General features: G+C 36.1%; 2 protein-coding genes across 14 annotated transcripts in view; both read right to left on the reverse strand.

Annotated features, from left to right (window-relative positions):
- hdac8 (histone deacetylase 8) overlaps positions 1 to 19,282 on the reverse strand; it is a 56,237-nt gene extending 36,955 nt beyond the window's left edge. For 2 of the 7 annotated variants that reach the window (XR_012382363.1, XM_005166507.5), the window contains exons 1-9: positions 17,054 to 17,261; positions 16,710 to 16,776; positions 16,482 to 16,612; positions 13,040 to 13,181; positions 12,626 to 12,738; positions 10,128 to 10,205; positions 5,800 to 5,908; positions 5,520 to 5,692; positions 744 to 838 (exon numbers count right to left, since the gene is read on the reverse strand). Coding sequence is in view for 5 of the 7 variants with exons in the window: in XM_005166507.5 (XP_005166564.1) it covers positions 744 to 838; positions 5,520 to 5,692; positions 5,800 to 5,908; positions 10,128 to 10,205; positions 12,626 to 12,738; positions 13,040 to 13,181; positions 16,482 to 16,578 (807 nt within the window). In the remaining 2 variants the exon portion in view is untranslated. 7 annotated transcript variants of the gene reach the window in all.
- Positions 19,283 to 19,822: 540 nt separating this feature from the next.
- phka1a (phosphorylase kinase, alpha 1a (muscle)) overlaps positions 19,823 to 26,597 on the reverse strand; it is a 37,425-nt gene continuing 30,650 nt past the window's right edge. For 4 of the 7 annotated variants that reach the window (XM_073907333.1, XM_073907331.1, XM_017357095.3 and 1 more), the window contains exons 28-34: positions 26,312 to 26,427; positions 26,137 to 26,175; positions 25,467 to 25,511; positions 23,437 to 23,598; positions 23,276 to 23,329; positions 21,966 to 22,166; positions 19,823 to 21,313 (exon numbers count right to left, since the gene is read on the reverse strand). In XM_073907333.1, the coding sequence (XP_073763434.1) occupies positions 21,140 to 21,313; positions 21,966 to 22,166; positions 23,276 to 23,329; positions 23,437 to 23,598; positions 25,467 to 25,511; positions 26,137 to 26,175; positions 26,312 to 26,427 (791 nt within the window). In that variant the 3' untranslated portion in view covers positions 19,823 to 21,139. The remainder of the gene's footprint in view (positions 21,314 to 21,965; positions 22,167 to 23,275; positions 23,330 to 23,436; positions 23,599 to 25,466; positions 25,512 to 26,136; positions 26,176 to 26,311; positions 26,428 to 26,597) is intronic. The other 3 variants (XM_073907332.1, XM_073907334.1, XM_009303454.4) reach the window with 1 other exon arrangement.

Below are 26,597 nucleotides of genomic sequence, written 5' to 3' on the forward strand. Positions count from 1 at the left end.
AATAATGATAATAATAATATAGTACCTTGTAGTGCTACGTTTTTTGAAGATATGAAAACAAAATTGAAAAGCCATCTTACAGAAAATCTCATCAGAACTGTATTAATCATCATCATTGACCGTCCCAGTCATCAACAAACACCCTGCCAATTATCTACACTGCGTTATTTTAGTTGCTCACCCTGTGGAGTGGTCAAAGGTCAACATGACGCAGGAGGTCATGTCAGCTCACACAACGGCATCTTTTATTGCAGTGACCATGAAAGCGCTCTCTATAAACATTAAAAGACCTTCTTTGTGAGTCGGAAGAAAAGAAAGATATCAAGCTCTCTTAGACCAACCAGAAGGCCTTTCCATCCCTTCATCTCTCCTCAGAAGCTTCTCAAAAAAAAGCATGAAAAAGCTCTTAAAAGAGCTCGCTCAGAACTGGGCACACACATTCTCTTTCTCTCAGGAAAGAGAAAGAGAGGGGGCATAAACAGTTGAGGAAAGAAAAGCACAAGTCCCTCTCAGTCAACCGGTAGGGACAGAGTAGTATTGTTAAGACCCCTTCACTGGTGTGCACACGAACACCCCCCGCCTCCCCTCCCTTCTCCTGAATCACATGAAAACAAACCCAGTTATTGAGAGGTGCTTGGACATCTTTGATTAGACCGAGTGACTCAGCAGGAATGGAAGAGGAAGAGGAGGAGAGAGCGGGGTTTTAGACAGCTGCTGAAAGAAGAGAGGGAACAGGGTCTCACCTCATGGTCTGGGATCTCAGAAGACAGAGTCTGTCCCAGGACGGTCCCCGTTAGATAGGTCCAGCAGCGGGCAGTATTGGCAAGGTTATAGCCGCCTGAGAAAGGAGAGAGAGGCAGATTTGTATATACAGTGAGTGAAAAAGAGAGAGATGGGGGATTGAAGTCAGCAAAAGGGCTTCATTGTACTAGTGTAATTACTACCTTTCATCTAGAGCTTGGCTAGGCAGGTCTGCAGCTTAGAGCTCATTTCAAAATCACAAAAGTTCACTTTCTTCTCTTAGCCCAACCCCCCCTGGCCGTAACAACACACTGATAAACTTTTTGGCCGAGTCAGAAAGCTGGCAATAAGGACAGAAGATGGAGTTTTCAGCGTAAATACGTGGAGGGGAAACAAGCTGAGGCAATACTGCTGAAACTGCCTGTTGATTAATGCTGATAAATGGACAATACATCTAAAAATTTAAGCTCTGTCTTTAAGTGTGATTCACACAAACCAACAACCCACTTGTTTAAAACATAAGAACTTGTTATTAATAGAATATGTTTTCAAAAGTTTTGGAACACTCCTCCAAATCATTGGGTTTAGGCAATCTCATCACTTCCATGACCACAGTTGTATAAAATCAAGCACCTAGCCCTACAGACGCTTCTACAAACAAATTTGAAACAATGTATCTCAGGAGCTCAGTCAATACAGTGGTACAGTGATCGGTGCCACCTGTTCAATAAATCCCTCTGAAAAATTTCAAGGCAAACCTATTGGAAAAAGCACTTAAGCCATTAAGTGGTAGGCCAGGTAAAAAAAAATGTAAATTTAAAAAAAAAAAAAAAAAAAAAAAAACAAATTCACAGTTGGCAAGTTTCTGCAGAATCAACAGCTACATACTTCAAACTAAGGGTGCTTTCACACCTGTGAATCGATTCAGTTGTTGCGAAACAGAGATTAAAATTGTTACATTGTTGCTCTTTGCTCTTGGAGTGGTTCGCTTTCACACTGCAAAGTTTCTAATCGGACCAAAAGAGCTAAAACAAGTCACGTGCGAGTAAACTCTCCTTACATTGGTCAGAGTGTCAGGGTTTATTTTGCAGCGTCCCGCTCAGCTGTCAGGAGAGGTGGTGGTTTGGTGGTGATTGACAGGGTGCGCGCGCGTGACGTGTCTGAGGAGAGACACGGTGGGGAGGGGTGAGAAGGGTGCGCGACGATGCCTATGAGGACTGGGAGAGAGACGCAAGATTACCGGGAGATCATCACTCGTTTGCGGGCATCCGGAGACTCGTGAAACTTCCCGCCCTACTCATAATTCTCTCTTCATATAGCCGTAAGCCTATTACGTATCCATAAAACACTGTGATATAACCGCGCTCGGATCGGATCGCTTTCTCACTGCAATCGAACCGCTCCAGGGTTCGTTTCAATCGAGCCGAGACCACCTCATTCAAGCGATCTCGGAGCGATTACTTTGGCGCAGAACAGAGCGCGATTGCCCTGTTCACATATGCCAATCAAACCGCGCTAACTGGGCAAACGAGATACGTTCCGAAACAAAAGTGTAGGTGTGAAAACACCCTTACACTACCTGACAAAAGTCTTGTCGTCAATCCCAGTTGTAAGAGCAACAAATAATAACTTGACTTCTAGTTGATCATTTGGAAAAGTGGCAGAATGCAGATTTTTCGGATGAATTATCTGTTGAACTGCATCCCAATCATCACAAATACTGCAGAAGACCTACTGGAACCCGCATGAACCCAAGATTCTCACAGAAATCAGTCAAGTTTGGTGAAGAAGAAATCATGGTTTGAGGTTACATTCAGTAGGGGGGTGTGCGAGAGATCTGCAGAGTGGATGGCAACATCAACAGCCTGAGGTATCAAGACATTTGTGCTGCCCATTACATTACAAACCACAGGAGAGGGAAAATACTTCAGCAGGATAGCGCTCCTTCTCAAACTTCAGCCTCCACATCAAAGCTCCTGAAAGCAACGAAGGTCAAGGTGCTCAAGGATTGGCCAGCCCAGTCACCAGACATGAACATTATTGAGCATGTCTGGAGGAGGAGGCATTGAAGATGAATTCAAAGAATCTTGATGAACTCTGGGAGTCCTGCAAGAACGCTTTCTTTGCCATTCCAGATGACTTTATTGATAAATGATTTGAGTCATTGCAGAGATGTATGGATGCAGCCCTCCAAGCTCATGGGAGTCATCCACAATATTTATTCATTTTTCACTGCACCATGACGGTATATTCTATACTGGACATTATTTCTGTTAAGTGACTAGATTTTTGTCTAAGCAAAGTCAGACCTTACTGTCCTAATTAAATCATTAAAAATCAAGGCATGATCATATTTTATTTTGTTAAAATAAGTGTAATCTAGAGGCCTTTGGCTTTCATATAAATTCTGATACCAAACGATCAACTAGAAGCCAAGTTATTATTTGTTGTTGTTCCAAAAACTTGAATAGGCAACAAGACTATTGTCAGGTAGTGTAGTGTGGCCTTCATATTAGCTTTAAGAAAATGGAATAAGTTTTCAGATTTTGATTAGATACTACCATGTAAATGAGAAACGAATCAGTGTAAGGAATCGCACATCAAAGAAGGTGGAGTTCCATAAACCCACTGATTCTGTCAGGGCTGTGCAAAGACCTTTCGAGGGGCATGTGTTCAAAGTGAAGGTATTGCAAACTGAAAAAGGGGAGGGTGTAGACAATCACAAACTGACAAGTGAGGGGGGAGGGAGGGGTGGACGGTCGCATACTGACCAGCAGGGGGAGGGGTGGTGGTGGTGGCAGGGATGGACGATCACGAAGTGAAGAGTGGGGGGCAAGTTTTTTTAATCCAAGAGAAAACATGGCACAGGTTGAGCCCTACCTGTGTACGTCTGTCATGGACTAATGGTAGGTCAAAGTAGTTCCAAAAGATTCAAAGTAAATCGGCACACTGCCACTTTAGCTCTCAAAGAAATTTTTTTATGTCAATATCACAACGTTTCGACCAACATGGTTTTCATCAGGTAAATCATTGCAAATGGAAGTACTCCAGAAAAAGTCAAACAGCTCTACACAGCACCTGCAGTCAATTATCACAATCAGCTAACAAGCCGATAAACAGGAACATTTTCATCCAATAATATACATCTAACAATATGAAAAACATACCATTACAAACAAACATTTAAAATACAAATACAAATTCTCACTATAGACTTCCTCGGAGACAATATTGATTGAATGAATTGTTGCGCACAGTGTAATTTTACAACCAAATGTCAGTTTTTTAGTCATCCCCATTCAGGTAAGCAATTAAAGATTAAAGGTGTGATTTCATGCAACACAAAAAATGTGATCTATATGATTAAATGTCCTTGTGGTTTTGCCTATATAGGTCAAACAAGACGGTGTTTAAAAACACAAATTGCTGAACACAGAAGTAATATACGATTAAACGATCAACGAAATCCTATCGCCGTTCATTTTAATGCATTGAAACATAACCTTGCGACGTTGCGATATATTGGCATTGAACAAGTGAAGGTGCCGAGAAGGGGTGCCGAGAAGGGGATGTTGACAGACTTTTATTACAGATGGAAGCGTTTTACATTTACACACTAAACACTTTATCTCAGAGAGGTTTAAATTTGGATTTTGATTTAAAATCCTTTTTGTAAGTGTATTTGCATTTTATATTGTTGTATACTTTTCCCAGAGATGGGTTGCAGCTGGAAGGGCATCCGCTGCGTGGGGACTTGTTGGATGAGTTGGTGGTTCGTTCCGTTGTGGCGACCCCGGATTAATAAAGGGACTAAGCTTACAAGAAAATTAATGAATGAATTGTTGTATACTAAATATGTACAATATTAATGATGAATATTGAATTAAATATATTGAATATTAATTTAAAAATTTATGTTTTTTGCCCCTAGGTCTACTGGCCTTGTGTTTGATTGATGTGTTTTTGTGCAGGTGTGATGCGCTATATCTATTTAGCCTATAGAATATTGTCTCCGAGGAAGTCTATAGTGAGAATTTGTATTTGTATTTTAAATGTTTGTTTGTAATGCTATGTTTTTGCACACATGGTATGACGTGCGCACATTTCTGTTTTTTGCAAGGTCAAAGTAGCTCCACAAAAGTTTTGGTGAGCTGTTTCAAACTGTCAAAATGAGCTTAAAAAAAGAACTTCAGTCTGGACAGATATTGTTTGAAATTACATAATTTTAGTTTGTTCTTTAATTTAGTTTGAAGTATACCTGGGTCTTAATGTTTCAGTAAACCAAGACATTTTGGAAATTGGTTTGGGAATAGCTCCTTCATATTTTAACATGACTGCACAACATTGTACAAGGCAAGAAACATATAGATATAGATGAGCGAGTGTGGTGAGGAGGAATTTATAAATTATGTCATGTAAATTACTTTTCATATCTAAAGAATTTTTTTAAAACATAACATGTTCCATGTACTTATTAAATGTAATTACTTTAGTAATGTATAATGGCACACAACAAACTCTGAACCTAACTCTGCTTTCAAACCCCAACCATATAGTAAGTACATGTAATTAATTAATATTAGTCAGTATTTAAATGAAAAGTTGCACAGTAACAAGGACACTTTAAAGTAAAGTCAAGACTTTAAAAAATATCTTCATTTGTATTGAGAGATAAACAACAGTCTTGTGGAAATGTAGTGATAAAAGATGACAATTTTTTTTTGATTGAACTATCCTATTTAATGAGAAAACAATTTAACAAAAGCAATAACACGCACCTCCTCCTAGTAGCAAAGTAGGTAACTCCCAGCCAAGTATATAGGTTAGACACTTTGCGACTCCAACAGAAGTCATATTAAAGGAGCACATAGGGTCACCAGCCATGGTGTCTGCACCCAGTTGCATCACAACTGCTTCAGGGTTAAACAGAGCTTTGACTTCCTGCATCACACTGACAGAAAAACAGAAAAAAGTAATAAAGTAAGTATTAAAATGACACTGAACCACAAACATTAGAAGGAATTAAGTGGATTGACTAGTTATTGGATCTTTACAAACCTAGTGAATGTCTGGCAGTACCGATCATCACGGACGCCATCTTCAAAGGGGACGTTAACAGCGTACCAGCGTCCTTTACCCAGCCCAGTGTCAGTCACATCACCTGTGCCTGAGAAACAAATGTTAATGTCCTCCGTCAAGAACATCCATATTTATAAGGACAGTACAGGGATTGTAAACCTAAAAGTAAAAGTTACCTCACCATGATTAGTCAAGTTCTTGAAGGTTTGTCATTTTTAAATTGAGTGACATTAGAAATGTAGGTGTCATCTTTGATAGAGCTCTCTGTGTTTTAAAAGCCATGTAAAATGTCTGTTGTTCGTACATATTTTTTTGTCTGAGGAATATTGTAAAAATCAGAAATATTGTTTTAAATGAAGAAATGGAGATGCTTGTCCATGCCTTTATCTCTTCAGGGTTATTGTAATGTTCCGTACACTTCTCTGAATAAATCTTCTATGGAGCGATTGCAAGTTGTGCAGAATGCAACTGCAAGACTTTTAACAACACCAGTGTGAGGTGGCACATTACTCCTGTGCTTAAGGCTCTTAATTGGCTTCTAATTAGGTTTAGAGTAAATTTTAAGATTCTGGTAATCACACATAGAGCTCTGCATGGTCAGGTCGCCCTTTACATTCAAGACCTTTTACATGGTCACTCCTGTGGCCGGTCTCTGAGGTCTTCTGGCAAATACATTCCCAGAACATGTTTTAAATCGCAATGAGCTTCTTCAATTTGTTGAACACAAAAGAAGATATTCTGAAAAATGCTGGTCGATGGTATTCATTGCAAAAAACATTCCTGCTGAGGTCTATTGGAAAACCATCAACCAGTAGTTATGCTCAACAGAAGAAAGAAACTCAAATAGGTTTTGAACAAGTGAAGGGTGAGTAAACTAGGACAGACTTCTTTTTTGGTAAACTATCCCTTTAACATTATTAATTTACTTTATGCTTTGCTGAACACTGATGTTACTATTTACACTACAGTTCAAATGTTTAGGGTCAGTCATTTTAGTATTTTTAAAATATAGAAATGTGGTCTCTGACCACATTTCTAGAACTGCTCGATCGTGCAGATTTGCACTCTATAACATCAGAAAGATCCGACCCTTCTTATCTGAACATGCAGCTCAACTCCTTGTTCAAGCTCTTGTTCTCTCCAAACTGGATTACTGCAACTCTCTACTAGCTGGGCTTCCAGCTAACTCTATCAAGCCTCTTCAACTGCTCCAGAATGCAGCAGCACGGGTTGTCTTCAATGAACCTAAACGAGCACATGTCACTCCGCTGCTAGTCCGTTTGCACTGGCTGCCAGTTGCTGCTCGCATCAAATTCAAAACTCTGATGTTTGCCTACAAAGTGACTTCTGGCCTAGCACCTTCTTATCTGCACTCACTTCTGCAGATCTATGTGCCCTCCAGAAACTTGCGTTCTGTGAATGAACGTCGCCTCGTGGTTCCATCCCAAAGAGGGAAAAAATCACTTTCGCGAACGCTCACGCTCAATCTGCCCAGTTGGTGGAATGAACTCCCTAACTGCATCAGAACAGCAGAGTCACTCGTTATTTTCAAGAAACGACTAAAAACTCAACTATTTAGTCTCCACTTCACTTCCTAATCTGCAATTGCCTCTTTGAATATCACACTAATTGTACAAAAAAAAAAAAAAAAAAAAAAAAACTACTAACACTTCCCTTCTTAGACTTTACAGACCTGAAACTTGCCTTTAGTACTTATTCATTGTTGCTCTTAGTTGTGTAAATTGCTTCCTTGTCCTCATTTGTAAGTCGCTTTGGATAAAAGCGTCTGCTAAATGACTAAATGTAAATGTAAATGTAAATATATATATATATTTTATTTTATTCAGCATGGGAGCAAATTCAGCAAATGATGTTTAACTGAGCAAGGACATTTTCACAGTAGGTCTGATAATATTTTTTTCTTCTGGAGAAAGTCTTATTTGTTATAATTCGGATAGAATAAAAGCAGTTTTTAATTTTTTAAAAAGCATTTAAGTCAAAATTATTAGCCCCTTTAAGCAATATTTGTTTTCGATAGTCTACAGAACAAACCATCGATATACAATGATTTGCCTAATCACCCTAACCTGCCTAGTTAACCTAATTAACCAAGTTAAGCCTTTAAAATGTCATATTAAGCTGTAAAGTAGTGATGTCACAATTTTTTATTAAGAATTCTTTAGTTATGTGCATAACATTTTGAGACAACTTCAAATCCTGATGTTCTGTTTACTAATACTGAAGGAACATTTCATTTTATAGCTGTTACTGTACCATTGCTGTGTTGGGGATTTCCAGTTCCCAGAATACTATGCATGAGACTGGGGTTGGAATGAAAATGTTGTAATGAAGGGTATTTTAATGTTTTCAGAGGTGAAAAAAGGGGGGAATTTGTTCGTGCTTAATGTCTTCGGGGTTCCTACAGAGGTGAAGAGTGGAATTTACACTTAAGACAGGCTAATGACTACAATTTACTCAGAGTGACTGCTGTTTAAATACAAGTGCAGTGATCAGACTCTTCCTTAAGGCCACCAACATACAGTACAACAGAAAAAAGTTACAATTAGAGCTGCACAATATTGGAAAAATCTGACATTGCGATATTTAATTCTTCTGCAATTAAATATTGCGATATGAGTACAGTTTCACAAGATAGCTTGAATAGCTTGATTTGACATTTTTCTAGGGAGTCTAACAGTATTTACGTCCAGAAATTGAATAACCACATAATGCAACAATTTTGATCTATTTTTATCTTTGTTTTATCTAGTTTCTAGTCCAAATATCTCAACAGTCTTGGAACAAGATTAAGAAATGAGTGAAAATTATTAAAAAGTAAAATGATCTGCCTGTGGGGGAAGTAAGAAAAAAAATGTTGGTTACATAAATCATATACATTACATATAAATACAGTAAATAAATCTAATTCTGTGGCTCCTGGTCAACTATAATTCAGCCTCAACATTGCATATCTTTGCGATGTGAAGTCTACGGAGACGGAGATGATGTGATGGTGGGGGAAAACTGCGTGAGAAAAAAAACCCAGAATGATAGGAAAATATTTTTTTTTACGTTTTTCCGTTCCCTCGCAAAGATTGTTTGCGTTCTATAATGATCTATAATGAAAGCCTTCGATTACTTTAGTAACTGTTTGTGCTCAAAAGAAAATTAGTTAAAATTAGTGTTAAAAAAAAAAACACACACAGGACAGAGATGTTTACATATAAAGTGTCTGTTTGTCTGTTTAAACACACACCCGAATCCAAAAGAGTCCTGCCTTTTAGCTCCTTTTTCAAGGGAGTGTACACAAGCTGATCTGCGATCAGTTAATCATACGGAGCGCGTGCATCAGTCAGCGCTAATACACGCATTTACTGATTCAGAATTTTGCATATGAAGGGCGATGATCGATGCAGAGCTTTAATGAATACAACGTAAATAAATATTTTTATATTAATTTCAACGTGCTTTCAAGATTAAAACTATATGAGAAATTTGGGAAAATACTTAATGATAGCAGGATAGAATGGTAAAATACGAAATAATACTTGCAAAAATGGGAGGGTTGACATGAATAAAGTGAACAGGAAGTATTTAAGAAAAAACAGTTTTGCGAGTTGCATTCCCTCACAACGCATCTTTGCGAGGGAACACAGAAACTTTATAAAGTATATTTTTTTTCTGTCACACAGTTTTTTTTCCTCCCACTCATTTTGTTCACCACCATCACATTCCTATTGAGTCTCCATAGAAGTCAATGGTTACAAGTATCCAGTTTTCTTCAGTATATCTACCTTAGTGTTCAACAGAAGAAAGGAAAACAAGCAGATTTGGAACAAGTAAAACGGGAGTAAATCATTTTTCATTTTTGGATGAACTATCCATTAAGTAGAGTGCCATTCATAATTCAAATAACAGCATTACAAAAAGCTATTCCAAGTGTGCCACATGCTGAATTAAGGTTTTGAATGTCACATTTATAAAAATGAATTGGCAACAGCGCTGCAAAAAGAAACCAATAATAAATCACCAAGCAAATAATAATTCAATCACACAGTGTCTTGCCTTAATAGAGCATTCAGCCAGTTACCTTTGCTGAGCGCTATTGTTAAAGTACTGAAGGGGCTCTCAGAGTCTCCAAGAAGCCACAGAGCTCCAGTCACTGTTATCAGCTGGGTAATCAGACTCTGGGCGCTGGAGTGGAGCCGGCAGCTCAAGCTCTGGCATAGCTTGAAACATGACTGTCAATTAAGGGAATTAAAAGACATGCTGGTCTTCACTGAGGCGTAGAAGCATGCTGAACTAACCTGGGAAGAAGCCAGGGGAGAACTTGTGCAGAGACACTGTCATTACTTTAGAGGTGAAGCTGAAAGCATCCTCCACACCTGGAGAGGAAACAATGCACATGTCCACTTAAAGGGAAAGGATATTAAAACAGGTCTGATAGAAAGCTTAGAGGAGGTGCTCTTTGACCCTGATGGATAAACAGATTAAGATTAATAAGGAATACAAGCTTCTATTATATAAACAAATCAGTGAAAAAACAGAGACTCTAAAAGAAAGAAAGGTCAGAAAATTTTTGTTGGGAAGTGTTCCATGCTATTAAGATATTTACATTTCCACCCACATTTAATGATTTAGAAACATTGATTATAAATCAATGTGTTTTCTAAGATATCAAAACACTGGTTATAAAGACAGCTACTTTTTATAGTAATGATTAAACACTAGTGCTGTCAAATGATTAATTGCAAGATATCATAATTAATATTATATAATGAACAAATTAAATCTGAACATACATCACACATGTATATATGATGTAAATACATGAATGTGTTTAATTGTGTTGTGTTAGTTTATCAAAATATTTAGCTGCAGTCTATTGCTGATACAGATATTCATACACAGATGCAGATGGAAGAGTTAACTTGCTGTTAAGTGTTTACAGTCTGGCTATGACCATGTTCCGATATGGCAGACAGCCTATGAACAGCCTTTTAGAAGTAACTAGCTGTTACTAGTCTTTTGGTGCACACAATCATATTTGATGCCATTTTTATTTGTTTGTTTGGATAAGTTGAATTTGAGGATGTACCCATGAACCATCCCAGCGTTTGCTTAAAAATAGTGACCTGAGGTGCATTTGATGCCCTCGGCTGAAATGGGCTATCTTCTTATTCTTTAGAACCGTTTTTATTGCATTAATCACAAACAGAGGGATGTGCAGTCCTATGCTGGAGCATTGAAAATGAAATTACTGTTTTAAATCCAAAGTATGTAAAGAATGATGGCACAGCATTGGGTTATAACAACCCAGCATTTTTTTTTAGAGTGCATGCAAATCTACTGTATGTATAAAATACATTTTCAGTTACACTTTACAAAAAGGTTTCACTAGCAAATGTTTATATATTTACAAACAACAAGTAATAATGAACAATACCTGTACAACATTTATAATTAATGATAGTTCAATATCCACTAATGCATTATTGAAATACTGTATGAATTCATGCTTGTTAACATTACTTAATGCACTGTAAGTCAACATGTACTAGCAATAAATAATAGCTTTTTTTATAAACTAATGTTAACGAGCATGAATAAATACTGTAATAAATGTATTGTTCATGTTAGTTATTAAAGGCACTGTATGTACGTTTTTGAAACTTCTAAAGCATAAAAATACCATAATATGTTAGCAGATGTTTAAAAAACATGCTAAGTGAACACTCTTGTTTATCTGAAAAACAATGCTGAAGTCAATGCCAGTTTATCCTATTTTATTTCAGCACCCCGGGTTGCCTTGGTGGGAAACAGCTATTTCATTTATTCTGTCAGGAAGGCTCTTAAAGCATTCTTCCATGGCTGAAATGCAACCTCCGGTGGACAACAGACTCTGAAATGAGACGCAGATTCAGAGTTCCACATGAGGAACTGGTGGTAATTAATTAGCAAATATTCTAAATATTTTTAACGGAAACATTAGGTGAGCAGGTTACATTGTAATCCCGTGTCCTAACAACAGGCTATGTGATGGTATTTGCAGTGATAAGCAATTTGGCTGAAACACAACAAAAATTTAAAAACAGCCATTCAGAAGCATAGAATAATGCACACATTGCACTCCAGTAAAATGGTACTACATATTAAACCTATTTAACATTATTAAATGTAGATGCTGAATCACTGATATGTGTTGGTTTGCACTGAGTCGCAGTTGTGAAGATCAATTTCAAGCAGTTTATTTTATTTTCAAGATGCGAGGTAAACTATCTGCTGCTGCTGCTGCTTTCAGTAATGTGGCAATAATTGCCATGTAAAATGGAAATTAAACTCACATTATTAGCATTTAATACTGAATAAAGCACATGAGGTGTACCTGAGGTGATCAAAGTCAGTTTTGTGTTGTTCACCTGTGAGAAATAGAAGCAATGTCTAAAATAAAAATTTAAGGTGTTGGTTAGGACATCAATCTGGCAACCTGCGCTAGTGTGTTTTGAACCAGGTGTGCAATACCACTAGGTGTCAAACTTACATACTGCATCTTTACCTAATAACTAATAGAATCTTATTGTAAAGTGTTACCATATTTTATATAAATATATTTATAAATATCTTCATTTCAATCATTAAAAAGATTTAGTAGAGTGACATGATCACCTAATATTCTCTCTTGCCGTAAATATAGATGAATTTGAAAGTCCGATTTAAAACTTAGGCTAATTTATGTACTAAATACATGCTAAATGAAATTAACAACAACAGCTTGTTATGGTTATTGTTGTGGAAGTGTTATTACCATCTCCATGGTGAAGGTCCACATCCACATAGAGAACTCTGTCATACTTCTCCCGAAGTTTGAGGATTCCAAGAACCGCGTCATTCACATAACAGAAGCCAGATGCCTCGTCCCTTATATAACAACACACATTCAATTAGCTGCTCCAGTGACCCACTAAACAGTGTCATGCACACACGTAAACAATAATCTACAGTAAACAAACATATTTTACAAAAACCCAACACTAGGCTTGTTTAGCAGTCTCATGCAAACAAACCATAACATTGACATGTTACGAAAACATCGAAATAGTAAACCTCACAGATCTCCTTATATGCTAAAGATGAGACTGGCATGAGACTGGCATCTCAATGATTGATGTAGAGGTGAAACACAAGAGGGTGGGCACAAAGGCCCGCTGTGCTGTATTACTTCTTGGCGTGATGCCACCCTCCGGCCCAGTTGATAGCCACATCACACTTTCCATCCAGCAGATTCTGGGCAGCAGTCAGAGTGGCTCCTCCAACGGCAGCCGCGTAATCAAAAATACCCTCCACCACCGGACAGTCATAACCTGAACAAAAGAGAGCATCGAGAGGGGGGTTTGATAACACACGGAGACAATGGGATGGGGTGTAGAGAGGAAAGTGAGAGGAAAGATAGCTCGGAGAGTGAGAAAGAACAATAAACACTGAGCTACATTAAAATAGATCCTCTGGCGAGAGCTTTGTTTCCCCCTCAAAAACAATAACACTATTCTCTATCCCCAGAGACTAGCGTGAAGTGTCTGTTTGTCAGGCATTTAAATTGCACTTGGCTGTGATCCAGTACAAAAAGTAAATACTGATAAAAATTACTGGCCAGCCAGAAAATGATTCAAGTATAATACTGCCCACTGCTGGAGGCAAGACAGCATTGCATGCACAAAAACAAGGAATACTGATGGGTTGAATTGGTCAGACGTGTATTGTAGTATATGCACCAAATTCAGCTTACAAAGGTGATTTTATATACATAGAAAGCATGATAATTGTACAAAAGTTGTCAAAATAATAATACAATGTACATAAATTGAGGAAATAAGTCGAAATGACAGTCAAATGATGTTGAATGTTGTGAAAATGGGGTGAGGAAAAGAGTAAGATAGCGCTTCCTCTCACTACTTTTTGAACTGGTTTAATGTATTTGTTATTTTAAGTGTATACGGATAAGTCAATATTTTTGTTGATTATGGTAAAATGTATTTTGTTTGAAGAATTGTTTTAAGTGTGACAGTGAAATTCTGTTCGAAATAAATCAAATGCATTTAATCTCTTTTGTGATGATAAAATTTTCAATCTAAATTTGGGAGAAACAATCATCATTCAGCATTCAGATAGAGTTTTGTACAAATAAAATAGCACAATAATTCAGAAATGTACTTAATAAAAAAATATATAAAACAGCAGGTGACTTTGCCAAATGTTGTTGTATTGAAAGCTTCATGACAAATGAGTAAAACATTAGTCTGAAGAGTAGTGGTAAAAGTAGAAAAGGGTAAAATTATATTGCACTTTATATGACTGTTGTTTTATGGTTCCTTATTATGAGTATAATTTAAATACATTTAGTATAATGCATGATGAAGTGGAAATATTTATCAATACTTGGTCCCTTTTCAAATTAATTTACAAAATAATAAAATAATTTATTTGTATTCTGAGGATGCACTGTGATCCTTCAATAAAAATCTTTTAATATGACTTCAGGCGATTCTTGTTCAATATATGACTGAGAAGATATTATAAAAATTAAGCAAAACACAATTTAAAAAAAAAGAACATTTCACTTATGAGATTAAACAAATGTTTAACAGAATATACAGTGCTCAGCATAACTGAGTACAGCCCGTTTTCAAAATTAATATTTTTCTCCATTTCTCAGTGAATTTAAGCAATGTATTTTGGTTCATTTAAACAAAACAGATTTATTAAACAGATATATTTATTACTATTATATTTTAGTCACCAAACATATTTTAGAAATTGAAAGATAATACAATTAAATTCAAGTAAAATATTGCTAAGCAAATTACAACCTACAAATTTGTAAAAAAAAATTAATAAATAACAAAATCTTTCTTTTTTTTTTGCTTCTCTTGATTTTTCCTCTCTTTAATTTGTATTTAATATTTTTCTATAACATAAATTTGGGTGTACTAGTTTTTGAATCATTATCATAAATTATTTTGTTAGATAAGCTCCAGATTTGACTTCAGTACTATGGAATTAGTTTAGTCTCAAAAGAAATTCACGCAAAAGACACGATGTACACATTCGTAGCCAAATTCACGTGCATAAAATCAAATTCACGTGCGTAAAATATTTATTTATATTCACAAAAAATTTTCATGTGCTCAAAATAAAAATACATTTTCATAAAATACGTTTCACAAATGCAAAACACCATTTGCAAATGTATAAGAGTGTACAAAAAGTTTTGAATGTTTGAAGCTTGCGAGTTTATCCTGAATGAGAATGTGCAAATGAAAGCACAACAGCAGCTTGTTTACATTCATTGGATATAATCAGGGCCGGAGTGGGACTCCTTTTCAGCCCTGGAGTTTCAAGCCTTTGACCAGCCCACCTCAGTTCACGACTGACTATATTAAAATAAGGTCATTTCCAATTTAGTTTCTAATTACACTATCAAGTCTTTTTAAAGAAAACAGCTGCTTTAGAACTTCAAATGTTCAACAACCATACAGTTTTATATGTCTTAACAATAAAAATGAAAAAAAAAAAAGTTAATCTCTGGTGAGGATCGAACACGGGTCGGCAGCTTGATAACGCAACGTGCTGACTGCTAGACCACAATGGTACTGCTGTGCTTGTATTGCTGGAATGATAATTCATGATTCTGCAGGCTACATTCTGCTCATGAGGCTGCGAGAAAATAAATAAGAAGAGCGGAGCTGTGGCAAAATAATGGATAAAAAGAGTGAGGCTATGGTCAAATAATTAAATAAATGAAACAAAGTGCGACTGCGACTGCTGCTTTCTCCGTTCGCCATGCTGGAGAGAAACAGTCTGCGCAAATGAAGCGCAGAGTTGGTGTCATTGACTACAGCTCTCATCTGATTGGCTGAAAGGTACGAGTTACCCTGCCTCTGGCAGGAAAGTCTCAATAATACACATACACGTATCCAGGGGGAGTCGTACGTGAAAGAGGATTTGCACATTCTCAATCAGGATAAACTCGCAAGTTTTAAACATTCAAAACTTTTTGTACACTCTTATCCATTTGCAAATGGTGTTTTGCATTTGTGAAACGTATTTTATGAAAATGTATTTTTATTTTGTGCACGTGAAAATTTTTTGTGAATATAAATAAATATTTTACGCACGTGAATTTGATTTTATGCACGTGAATTTGGCTACGCATGTGTACATCGTGTCTTTTGCGTGAATTTCTTTTGAGACTAAACTGATTCCATACAGTACTGACTAATCTAATGTAAATGCACAAATATAATATCGTAGAGCTTCCTATTAAAATATAAATTTAAAAGAGAGATTTGTAAGGGGTGTACTGCTGAGCACTGTATGCATGTCATTTTACATGTAAATATATAGTAGTCTACATGCTTCACTCTGGGTCATATTTTGAGATTTTAATTAAAATATTTATGGGTATTTTTTAAAAGAAAGTTTGAAAATGCCTAGCTTATGAAAACAAAGCGAACAGCCATTAATAAAGCAAACAGCCATTTGCCGAACAACAGTGTTTCACCACCCTGATGCTCTTGTGTATCAATTGCATTAGCAAATGAAGTCAAATACATACTCGTGGCTAAAAAAAAAAAGTAGATATCTAAACTAAACACAGCTCTTACCCAGTCCAAAGTCAGCAGACTGAGGGTCATCATTGTCCCCGTCCTGGCTGATCTTGTGCAGGTGCTGCAGGTATGAGTCTGTATGAAACACAGCCATCTCCTCTATTGAAGCCACATGAGGCTTCACGACCCTTAATAAACAACCATTTTGAGAACATAGTTGTCAGTTAATATTGTTAACATGCTAGAAAATAAATTTAAATACAGAGAAACTGTGCCAGTACGTACAAATCAAGACACACCTCATGTATTTCAATAAGCCATACGCCTCGATCAGTGAATGCACCATGCTCGCCTGTAAGAGAAACAAAAGTAAATACCTTTTTTTCATTTAAGACACTCATTGATTCACATACACATAAATTTAAGTTATAATGTTAACGTTATTTATTTGATAAAACAAAACACTCCAAAGAATTACATTGTCATGGATCATGAAAGCTGTAATTTTTCGTTGTTACTAAGCTAATTAAGAAAAGCGATAGCGTTGAATTGTTAAGCTGAAACGTGAAGCATCTGGCAGATGTGTGTATGTTGTTTTTGGAGTGTGTGCAGAGTGCAGTTCATCTCACCCGGTTTGGCACTTTAGACAGTGAGTCACATGTCTGTATGTATTCCGGACTGTAAACATACACCACGCTGCGAGTTCTGCTTTTATCATCATTACTGTCGCTTTTTTCACTCATTTAAATCAAACTATTAAAATCAAAACACCACATAAACAGATACACAGCCCCGCAGTGAGCTCTGGCTGTCCTCACAATGACTGAACCTTACAACAATAAACTTCGGTTATTTCATAATAAAAGTCCAGTTTTTAAAACCGTAAACTGCACGAAAAACCTCTTAGTTGGAAAAAAACACATAACTGCCCTAATTTTAATTGTATATTGATTCTAAATATTATTTTATTTGGATCTTCACTGGTATGTGTTGATTTTAAGGGTGCCATAAAATAAATCCTAATTAAAAAAAAGTCTCAAACATGCTACAAACTTATGAAATGGACTGTTTAATAGTCAAAAGGTTGATACTCTTTTTATGGTGTTTGACGTGGAAATCTTTTTTCATTTAAACTTCCTTAAAAAAACATCCATTTATTTGAGATTCAACTTTAATAGATCTTATTTTCTGAGGAATTATGCAGAGATAAGGTAAGCTTTGTCTGACAGTGGGTTGTGCCAATTCCTGCTAGTTTTTGTATGAGTTTTTTTCTAAACGCAATCCCAACAAACACACAACGTTGCCTCAACGTAGCGACCTTCCTACAACGTTGTACCAACATTGTAAAAAGGTTGAGGATTCTACGTTGTGACAATGTAGCGAGCACGTAAGCGGCAACGTTGTCTTTGAAAAAATACAACGTTGTGCAGACATCGCTACAACGTAAATGTGTTTGTTGGGATGACAGAATTTCTTGCTTTAATCATAAACACTATTTAAATACATTTCAACAAAACAAAAACTTATATCTCTTTATACATTTGCTTTGTAAAGACGAACAACGCATAATCTTTTTTTTTAACTTTAAAGTAAAATATTATTTTTTATTGTTATAAATTAGATCTGAAAAAAAGAGAAAAAAAAAAACATTGTATGCTTCCTAAATTTACATTTAGACACAATGGCTTATTCCCAACAAACACATTTACGTTGTAGCGATGTCTGCACAACGTTGTATTTTTTCAAAGGCAACGTTGCCGCTTACGTGCTCGCTACATTGTCACAACGTAGAAATGTAAGACGTGAGAAGGCTGTAGCAACGTTGTCGTGCGACATTCAGCAACCGCGAGGCGGCGTTCTTACTACTTGTATTAATATTTTTTGTGGCAGTTTATCAATACTGCCTAGAATACAGGATAAGCAGCAATTCTTTTCCAGTATTGCTTAATATTAAATATTGTTCATTTATTTTTCCTATTTCATTTAACAACTGCATGTGTAAACTTTAAAGTGTAAAAATGCCACACAAATGAATATAATCAAACTTTTTATTATATATTTCACAACATTTAATACATACAGTACAAATCTAATTATAAACAAACAGTATAAAGTTTAGATTATATATATATATATATAATTAAACTAAAGGGTAAACAAACAAGAAAAGTAAACAAGAAATCATTAAAATGTATATATATATATATATATATATATATATATATATATATATATATATATATATATATATATATATATATATATATATATATATATAAATTAAAATTCAGACACTGGGCAGTGAAGCTCTGGACTGGAGAATACAGCAGACCAGGGAGCGCAGCTGAAGACCAGGCATAGTTGTTGGTATGGAGAAAGCAGTCAGAGGAAGAAACAAATTCAACAGATAATCCAGCTTCAGAGATCCACAGCAGACACAAGTCAAAATAGGCAGTGAACAAGATAGGACAGATGGAAACGAATATGACTAGCAAGTTATTGAAATTTCAGACATTTATTGTAATTTCATTACATATAAAATCTCCAGTGAAAGGAATGCCGAAATGTTACTCGCTCGTAACAACTTCATTACGGCTTTTGTGTGTGTGTAATGTTGGAACAGATTGTTGTCGAAATCGTAGGTTTGTTTGAATATTCACGATTTACGTATCTTATTTAGCAAGAAGAAATAAAGCAATACTCACGTCTCCTCGGTCGTTAATGAATGAGACGACGGCTTGTTGAAATTTAAACTGATTCAGCTGTGACCAGTAAATGTTGTACAGTGGTTGTCCACGCAACCTAAGCACAACCTAAAGTATGCGGCCCTCGTGATGTTTAAATGGCAACCTTATGACATCGTTGTGACAACGTTTAGCAACAACGTAGAATCCTCAACCTTTTTGCAAGGTTGGTACAACGTTGTAGGAAGGTCGCTACGTTGAGGCAACGTTGTGTGTTTGTTGGGTTGTCTTCTCATTCAAAAATTTTCATTCGGCTATTTCCTTTTTTTAGCAGTAGTTGCCACAGCGAATAAACTGCAGTGGATGCCCTTCCAGTTGCAACCCAGAACTAGGAAACACCCATACACTCATGTTTTTGGATTGGTGGGGAAAACCAGAGCACCAGGAGGAAACCCACATGAACACGGGGAGAACATGCAAACTCCACACAAAAATGCAACTTTCTTGCTATGAGGTGACAGTGTTAATAACTGAGCCACTCCGCTTATTGTGTACTTTTTCTTTACTGTCATTTAAAGTCAAAACGTCTTGATTAAAGAAAACTTTGAAAAAAAATGAAAAGTTTTTTAAGATGGTGTACTGTTTTTTACTTTTTACAGTTTTTGACTGTTTCAGTTATATAAAACAGCAAAAATACACAAAAATCCTCATAAATTAACAAGTGAAATAAGTTTATTTATATTTATTTTCATTTAGTTCAAATTATTATACTGTGAGCAAAATAAATAAATGTTACTTTTCCATAATGGCTTCTCTGAGTACATGCACACATCTACCGTTCACTTGTAACACAGCTTTAAAGACCACAAATGCAAGTCTAAAACACAAAACATTATTTACTTAACAAAGTAGTCACCTCTCCATCAGTTGAGACTGTAAACGTACACTATATTCTCATCATAGCTGATGCAGTATATCTTTTTTAGGAGCTAAACAAAAACAAAACACTTTCATGCTTAATTGAGCTCATTCAGGGTAGACATTCAGTTTAGTTGATATGAATAAGAGACTGCGAGAGACAGATTTACAATCTTTAAAGAACACTCCAATTTTTGGGAAATATGCTCATCTTACAAGTCACTTCGAGTTAAACTTGTTGAGTTTTACCTTTTCAAAATCCCTTCAGCCAATCTCTGGGTCTGGCAGGAGCACTTTTAGCTTAGCTTAGCACAGATCATTGAATCAATAGCCTCTCACTCAAAAAATGAAGAGAGTTGTGATAATTGTCCTATTTAGTCCCATTTTGAAGTCTTATTTTGACACTTCCATAGTTGCATTGCGTACTAAGACCCACAGAAAACGTAACGTTGCTATTTTGTAGTTCAGTAGGAGCTATTCTCTCATTCTGGCAAATAATCAAGGAACTTTTGTTTGCGCCTGCTTCAGCCATAGCACAGCAGCAAAGTTGCTTTGATTATTACACCAGAATAAGAGTATAATTTATAAATAGCAACTTTTCATTTTCTGTCAGTCTTAGCACACAATAAACTACACGAGTGTCAAGATTTAATTAAGAAAATTATTAAAACTGATAATGGTCTAATCGGATTCAATGATTTATGCTAAGCTAAAGGTGACTTGTAAAATTAACCTATTTCCTAAAAAAGGGAGTGTTCTTTTTAAAAAAAAAAAATGTAAGTGCTTTGTACGTAGAGTCTGTATATCATAGATCACATACAATCTAGTAAACTCACAACCTGTTTTTTATTAGCAGAACAACTGCGGACTGTATTTCTCCATTTTCCACAGCCTTATGTTTCATCCTGATATTAAATATGCTAAATGTACTGTACCTAATGTAAGAACTATTCAAGGATTACCATTAAACTTTAAACTACAAAATATATTATGTGCTCAATGACGAGTTTATTCAATACTAAAACTCACACAAATATCTCAAAAATATGACTTAAAATAGTGGTCTTTTGACTGTACAATAAAAACTATGCTATTTAAAAACCTAGGTAGGTGTCACTGTACAGTACAGGCGCCACTAGGCAAGAAGTCCTGGGCATAAGTAGCCACAGCTTTAGTAAGGTAAGTCATGGTGCCGAAGCGGCCGCTGGGTGCAGTGTCATACAGGAGCCGACAGATGCCCGTAGACTGATCCTTCTCCAAAATACTGTCCTCAGCACCAAGATCCTTCTGCAGACGACAATGAAAGTACTTTTTTTTTTAACTTGTAGATATTTTTACAGTGACCAAGAGAGCTTAATGTGCTGTAATTTAAGAAAACACCTGCAGTTACAAAAAACGCCAGCAAATTAAGAAAAGATCGGTTTGACAGTGTACGTGTTGCAAATCCTCACAACGCAAACACTACAAAAAACACTCTGCATTTTCTCACAACATATGCAAATAGCACAGAGCACAATGGAAATGTTTCAAGGGGACCCTAAAATGTGATGGACATACTGAGGTTGTGGTTATTTGGGTTAATAATATACAAAAGACAAGAGAAAGGTGTAATCGGGATGTTAAAATACACAAAAACCTTTTAAATACCACCTACAACTTCACTGAGCACAAGTCCTGGCCCAATAAGCAAATCCCAGCCAGGTTCATCACATTTTTGGGTCCCCTTGAAACATTTCCATTGTGTTCCACACTATTTGCATGTGTTGTGAGCAAATGCAGGTGTTTTCTTAACTTTGTTTGCGTTGTGAGAAAATGCTAAATGTATGCTGTTAATTAGTTGCCGTTATTTGTAATAGCATGCATTTTCTTTAACTGCAGCATGTTTAGCTTTCTCTTGACCACCATTTATTTTAGATTAATTTAAAATGCACATCCATACCTGGTCTTTGTAGAACATGTCATTAGCAATATGAACTATTTTTTCTATGTGGATGATGCTGCCGATGCTCTGAATGTCAACATCAGCCAGCATTGTCAAGACGAGGATGCCTTCCACCAGCAGCTGCCTGTATTCAGGCTGAGGGACACGGTTCAGCACCCTTTCCACATGTACCGCAAATTTAATCTCACCTGGGGTCATCTGGAGGGAGGGAGATATAACGGTGACAAAGGAATCTCACATTCAAGGTTGAAATAAGTAATTGGAGATTTGAGATGAGAAAAGACTATCAGGTGTTTTCACTAGTAAAGATATTTGCTTTGTCCCAAAACAGGCACAATATTTGTTCAGTTTGCTTATGTAGGAAACATTTCTAAATGGATGTGAAGTTTAATCAAGCAGTTAGTTTAATCTTTGCTCTGGGTTAATCTATGATTCATTTTGACATGCAATGGCAACACACACTAGATTTCATACAGGGTTTAGAATAAACATTCACACACTGTGATCGGTCAGGTTTTTTAGTCTTTAGGGTTGGAATGATTCTCTAAACAAGCAATCCACTCCAGAGTTTGATTTCTGATTTCACCAACAGTAGTCTGAAATCACATACTTTGTAAATACAGTAGATACTACCTACACTTGTACTTATTTCATGACTCTTTAGATAATGTATGAAAAAAGTATCAGGAACAGAATTCAGACATACTGCCATCTACCATCACATGACCTCCCAGCATCAGCTGTCTTCATTTCCTATCACAAATTCTTACTTGTGCTCTTGTGAGATAGTGAAGTGTCCAAATGTGTCAATATGTTAATTTTTGCATAAAATCTAATAAACAAGCTTCCCATTGCTTTATGGTTTGTTAGGATATACTGTAAATTTGGCAATCTGGAATCTGATGGATCAAAAAAATAATAATTTAAAGGTTATTTTCTTAGTATTTAAGTTGGGCTAGGGCATAATTGCAATACTGTATTTCTTTATGGAACATGATCTCAGTGTAATAATTTTCGGCAACAATTTTTACCAAATTTTTGGCAGTAGCCAATAATATACCTTTGCAAAATAGGATTTTTTTGTTGTTGTTCATTTATGATGTGCATTTCAAAATCTCGGCAGAAGTAGTAGGTTATCCAGGTACTTCTCATCTGCTCTTATATATTAACTTATTGACGTTTTATACTAAGGATTTTAGAGCAACTTCCATATATATATATATATATGCATGAATGAACCTCAAATATTGCAAAACAAGCAATTCAAGTGTGAATACTCTGTAAACACATTGATTATGGGGTCAAACCTCTCTTGTAGTAGAAGATGGGAGAACGAAGCCTTCTATTGAAAGGCCATGACACTGGGGAAAAGAATATAAATAATAAAAATATAAATTTTAAAAAAGATTTACAAACTATTATTATCTATGTTGTTATTAATAAAAAGCTCTACTCAATATATCCCAACCTTCTGCAGAATCTTCCAGACTTTTTGATAAAAGCCAACAGGAACTCTGTTGAGAGCTCCATCAAGCCGCCTCCTGCGCAGCCACTGGCCCTGCCGACTATCCCGGGGTACACCAACACTCACGGAGCTGTCAAACCCATCAATTGAAGGCATCCTGCTCCTCTGTAAGTCCAATTTTAGAACATAAAACAATTTTACATTTTTTGGGGGATTAATCACACTATTTAACCACTTGTTAATATAGAAATCCTATATATATACGCTAGCTGACAAAAGTCTTGTCGCCTATCCAAGTGTTAGAAACAACAAATATTAACTTGACTTCTAGTTGATCATTTGGTATAAGAAGGAACTTATATAAAAGGCAAAGGCCTCTAGATTATTGTACCAAATAAAATATGATCATGCCTTGATTTTTAATGATTTAATTAGGACAGTAAGGTCTGACTTTTCTCTGACAAAAGTCTTATCTCTTAAAAGAAATAATGTGCAGTATAGAATATAAAGTCATGGTGCAGTGGAATAAAAAAGGATTCATATTCAATGCCTCCTTCTCCATCTTACCCCAGACATGCTCAATAATGTTCCTGTCTGGTGACTGGGCTGGCCAATCCTTTAGCATCTTGAGCTTCTTTGCTTTCAGAAACCTTGATGCTGAAGTATGAGGAGCGCTATCCTGCTGAAGAACTTGCCCTCTCCTGTGGTTTGTAATGTAATGGGCAGCACAAATGTCTTGATACCTCAGGCTGTTGATGTTGCCATCCACTCTGCAGAACTGTCGCACACCCCCACACTGAACGTAACCCCAAACCATGATTTTTCCTTCACCAAACTTGACTAATTTTTATGAGAATCTGGCCTCCATGCAGGCTCTAGTAGGTTTTCTGCAGTATTTGTGATGATTAGAATGCAGTTCAACAGATGATTCATTGGAAAAATCTATCTTCTGCCACTTTTACAAATGATCAACTAGAAGGCAAGTTATTATTTGTTGCTCTTACAACTGGGATTGATGACAAGACTTTTGTCAGGTAGTGTAGTGCCTATATAATGACTGCAAGACACATAAACTTGAATTAAGCCACAAACAACGTTTTACTGTACTTCATGTAAAAACATCTAATGTAAAAAAAATTCCAATGTGAAAAAGATTCATTATAGTTTAACCTCAATCCATTTCAGGTATTTGATCAAAATATTCCAGCCTATATGAATATACAAAGCAATCAAAAAAATTAAGAATGACAACTGTAATGATGGGCAATTGTTTTCCCAAATAAAACAAAATAGCAAATACCACTCAACAGTTAACAGTGACAATGATGAACAATAAAAATATTAACAGCCATTCACAACTGATCCTACTTTAAAGATCCCAAGCATTTCAAATGGCAGATGCTAAAACTGCTGTGAAGCTTGATAAACAGACTGTTTGATTCATTTGGTATGGACAGAAATAAATTTATTGTTATGGTTATCATTATAGTTATGCTCGTTACATTACTACAGATTTAAATCTACACAGAGACCCTGTATTGGCGTTTTTTTCCATATTGTTAAGAAGATCTGACTAATTAAAAGTGACAAATTGTGGTACATTAAAGGGATGGTCCACTATGATATCATATTTTTGACTTTAGTTTATGTGCAGTGTAGCTGTGTGAACATAAACAGCATCTCTGAATGTAAAATACTCAAAGTTTAATTCAAAGGGAGACCAATCAGAGTCACTTGATGGTGGGCATTTCAGAGGAACTAGGAAATATATCAGTCGTTTTCATGTTAGCTTAGTAGCTGTAAATAATCAAAGTGAGATTTATGAAAAATAGCATGATTCCCTTCAAGTGAAACATAAGCACAAATTACTTATTAACACAACCAAGCCTTAAAATTACATTCTGGACCACCCCTTTAAATAATCTTCCAGGCACAGACACTTTCAGATTTTTGCAACTTTGTCAGATGCCTAATCATAACCTTCAAAAATCTAATTGCAAAGATGATATGGCTTATAAGAGACAAAAACTTACCGCTAATTCAACAGGCTCAGCATCGAAGGACTGACCTGAGAAAGTCTACGAGGCAAAAAGTCAAACAGCAAAGGGGAAATCAGTTTTGTACTGTAAACATGATGAAATGCTTATAAACCACCTTCAAAAATGATGTTCACATCCCCAGTGCAATTAAACACCCTGCCATGCAGCTTTGGACCCCATGATTCCTGTATATGTCTTCTTTATATAATGTATAATTAAAACGTTAGATGTACAGTAAATTTTCTCCCATACCATTAATGCAAACACCAACAGTTTGTATCTTAAATTGTTAACCTTTAAAAGGATAGCTTACCCAAAACTGAAAATTCCACCATCATTTACCCTAACTTATTTCAACCATCTTTCAGTTTATTTCATCTGTTGAACACAAAAGTTGACATTTTGAAGAAAGTAGAAAGCCTGTAACTATTGACTTCCAAAGTATTTGTTTTTCTACTATGGAGGTCAATGGTTACAGGTTTTTAGCTTTCAGCTTCAAAATATTTTTGTATGTTCAACAGAAGAAAGAAACTAATAGAGGCTTGGAACCACTTAAGAGAGAGCAAATAGTGCGTATATTTTCATTTTTGGTTGAACTATGCCTTTCATTTGAGATTAGACCACATTAAATGAGGCTGATCCACAGCTTATTAGGACACGTCACCTTACTTTGGATCGACCATGAAAATCTGAGCTCTTCCAGCTGAAAACATTTAAACATTATCAAATCACACGCACACAAACATGACAGATAGGCACACTATAGTGTCTTAAACGTGTGTTTATCAGGCCAATACATGTGTTTTTTTGATCATGGTTCTGGATGTGCAGTCACCTACCATCTTCATGTCACTCTTCAGTTTGCTGATGCCTGCGCGCTCACTCTTGGTGGCTCCAACATTGCCCACCTCATGGATTGAGATGACAGGACTGACACCGGGCTCAACTGAACGAACTTAAAAACAAGCATCAACACATTTAGTCAAATAAACCAATCATGCTAAATACATTCGTAAACGTATTCTATAACATTCTAGTTATTGTTCTAAAACAGTGTTTCCCAATCCTGGTCCCACTGTTGCGCATAATACACATGAGTCTCTTATTTAAAGGGATAGTTTACTC

This window comes from Danio rerio, chromosome 7 (assembly GCF_049306965.1).
Source record: "Danio rerio strain Tuebingen ecotype United States chromosome 7, GRCz12tu, whole genome shotgun sequence".
Lineage (NCBI taxonomy): Eukaryota > Metazoa > Chordata > Actinopteri > Cypriniformes > Danionidae > Danio > Danio rerio.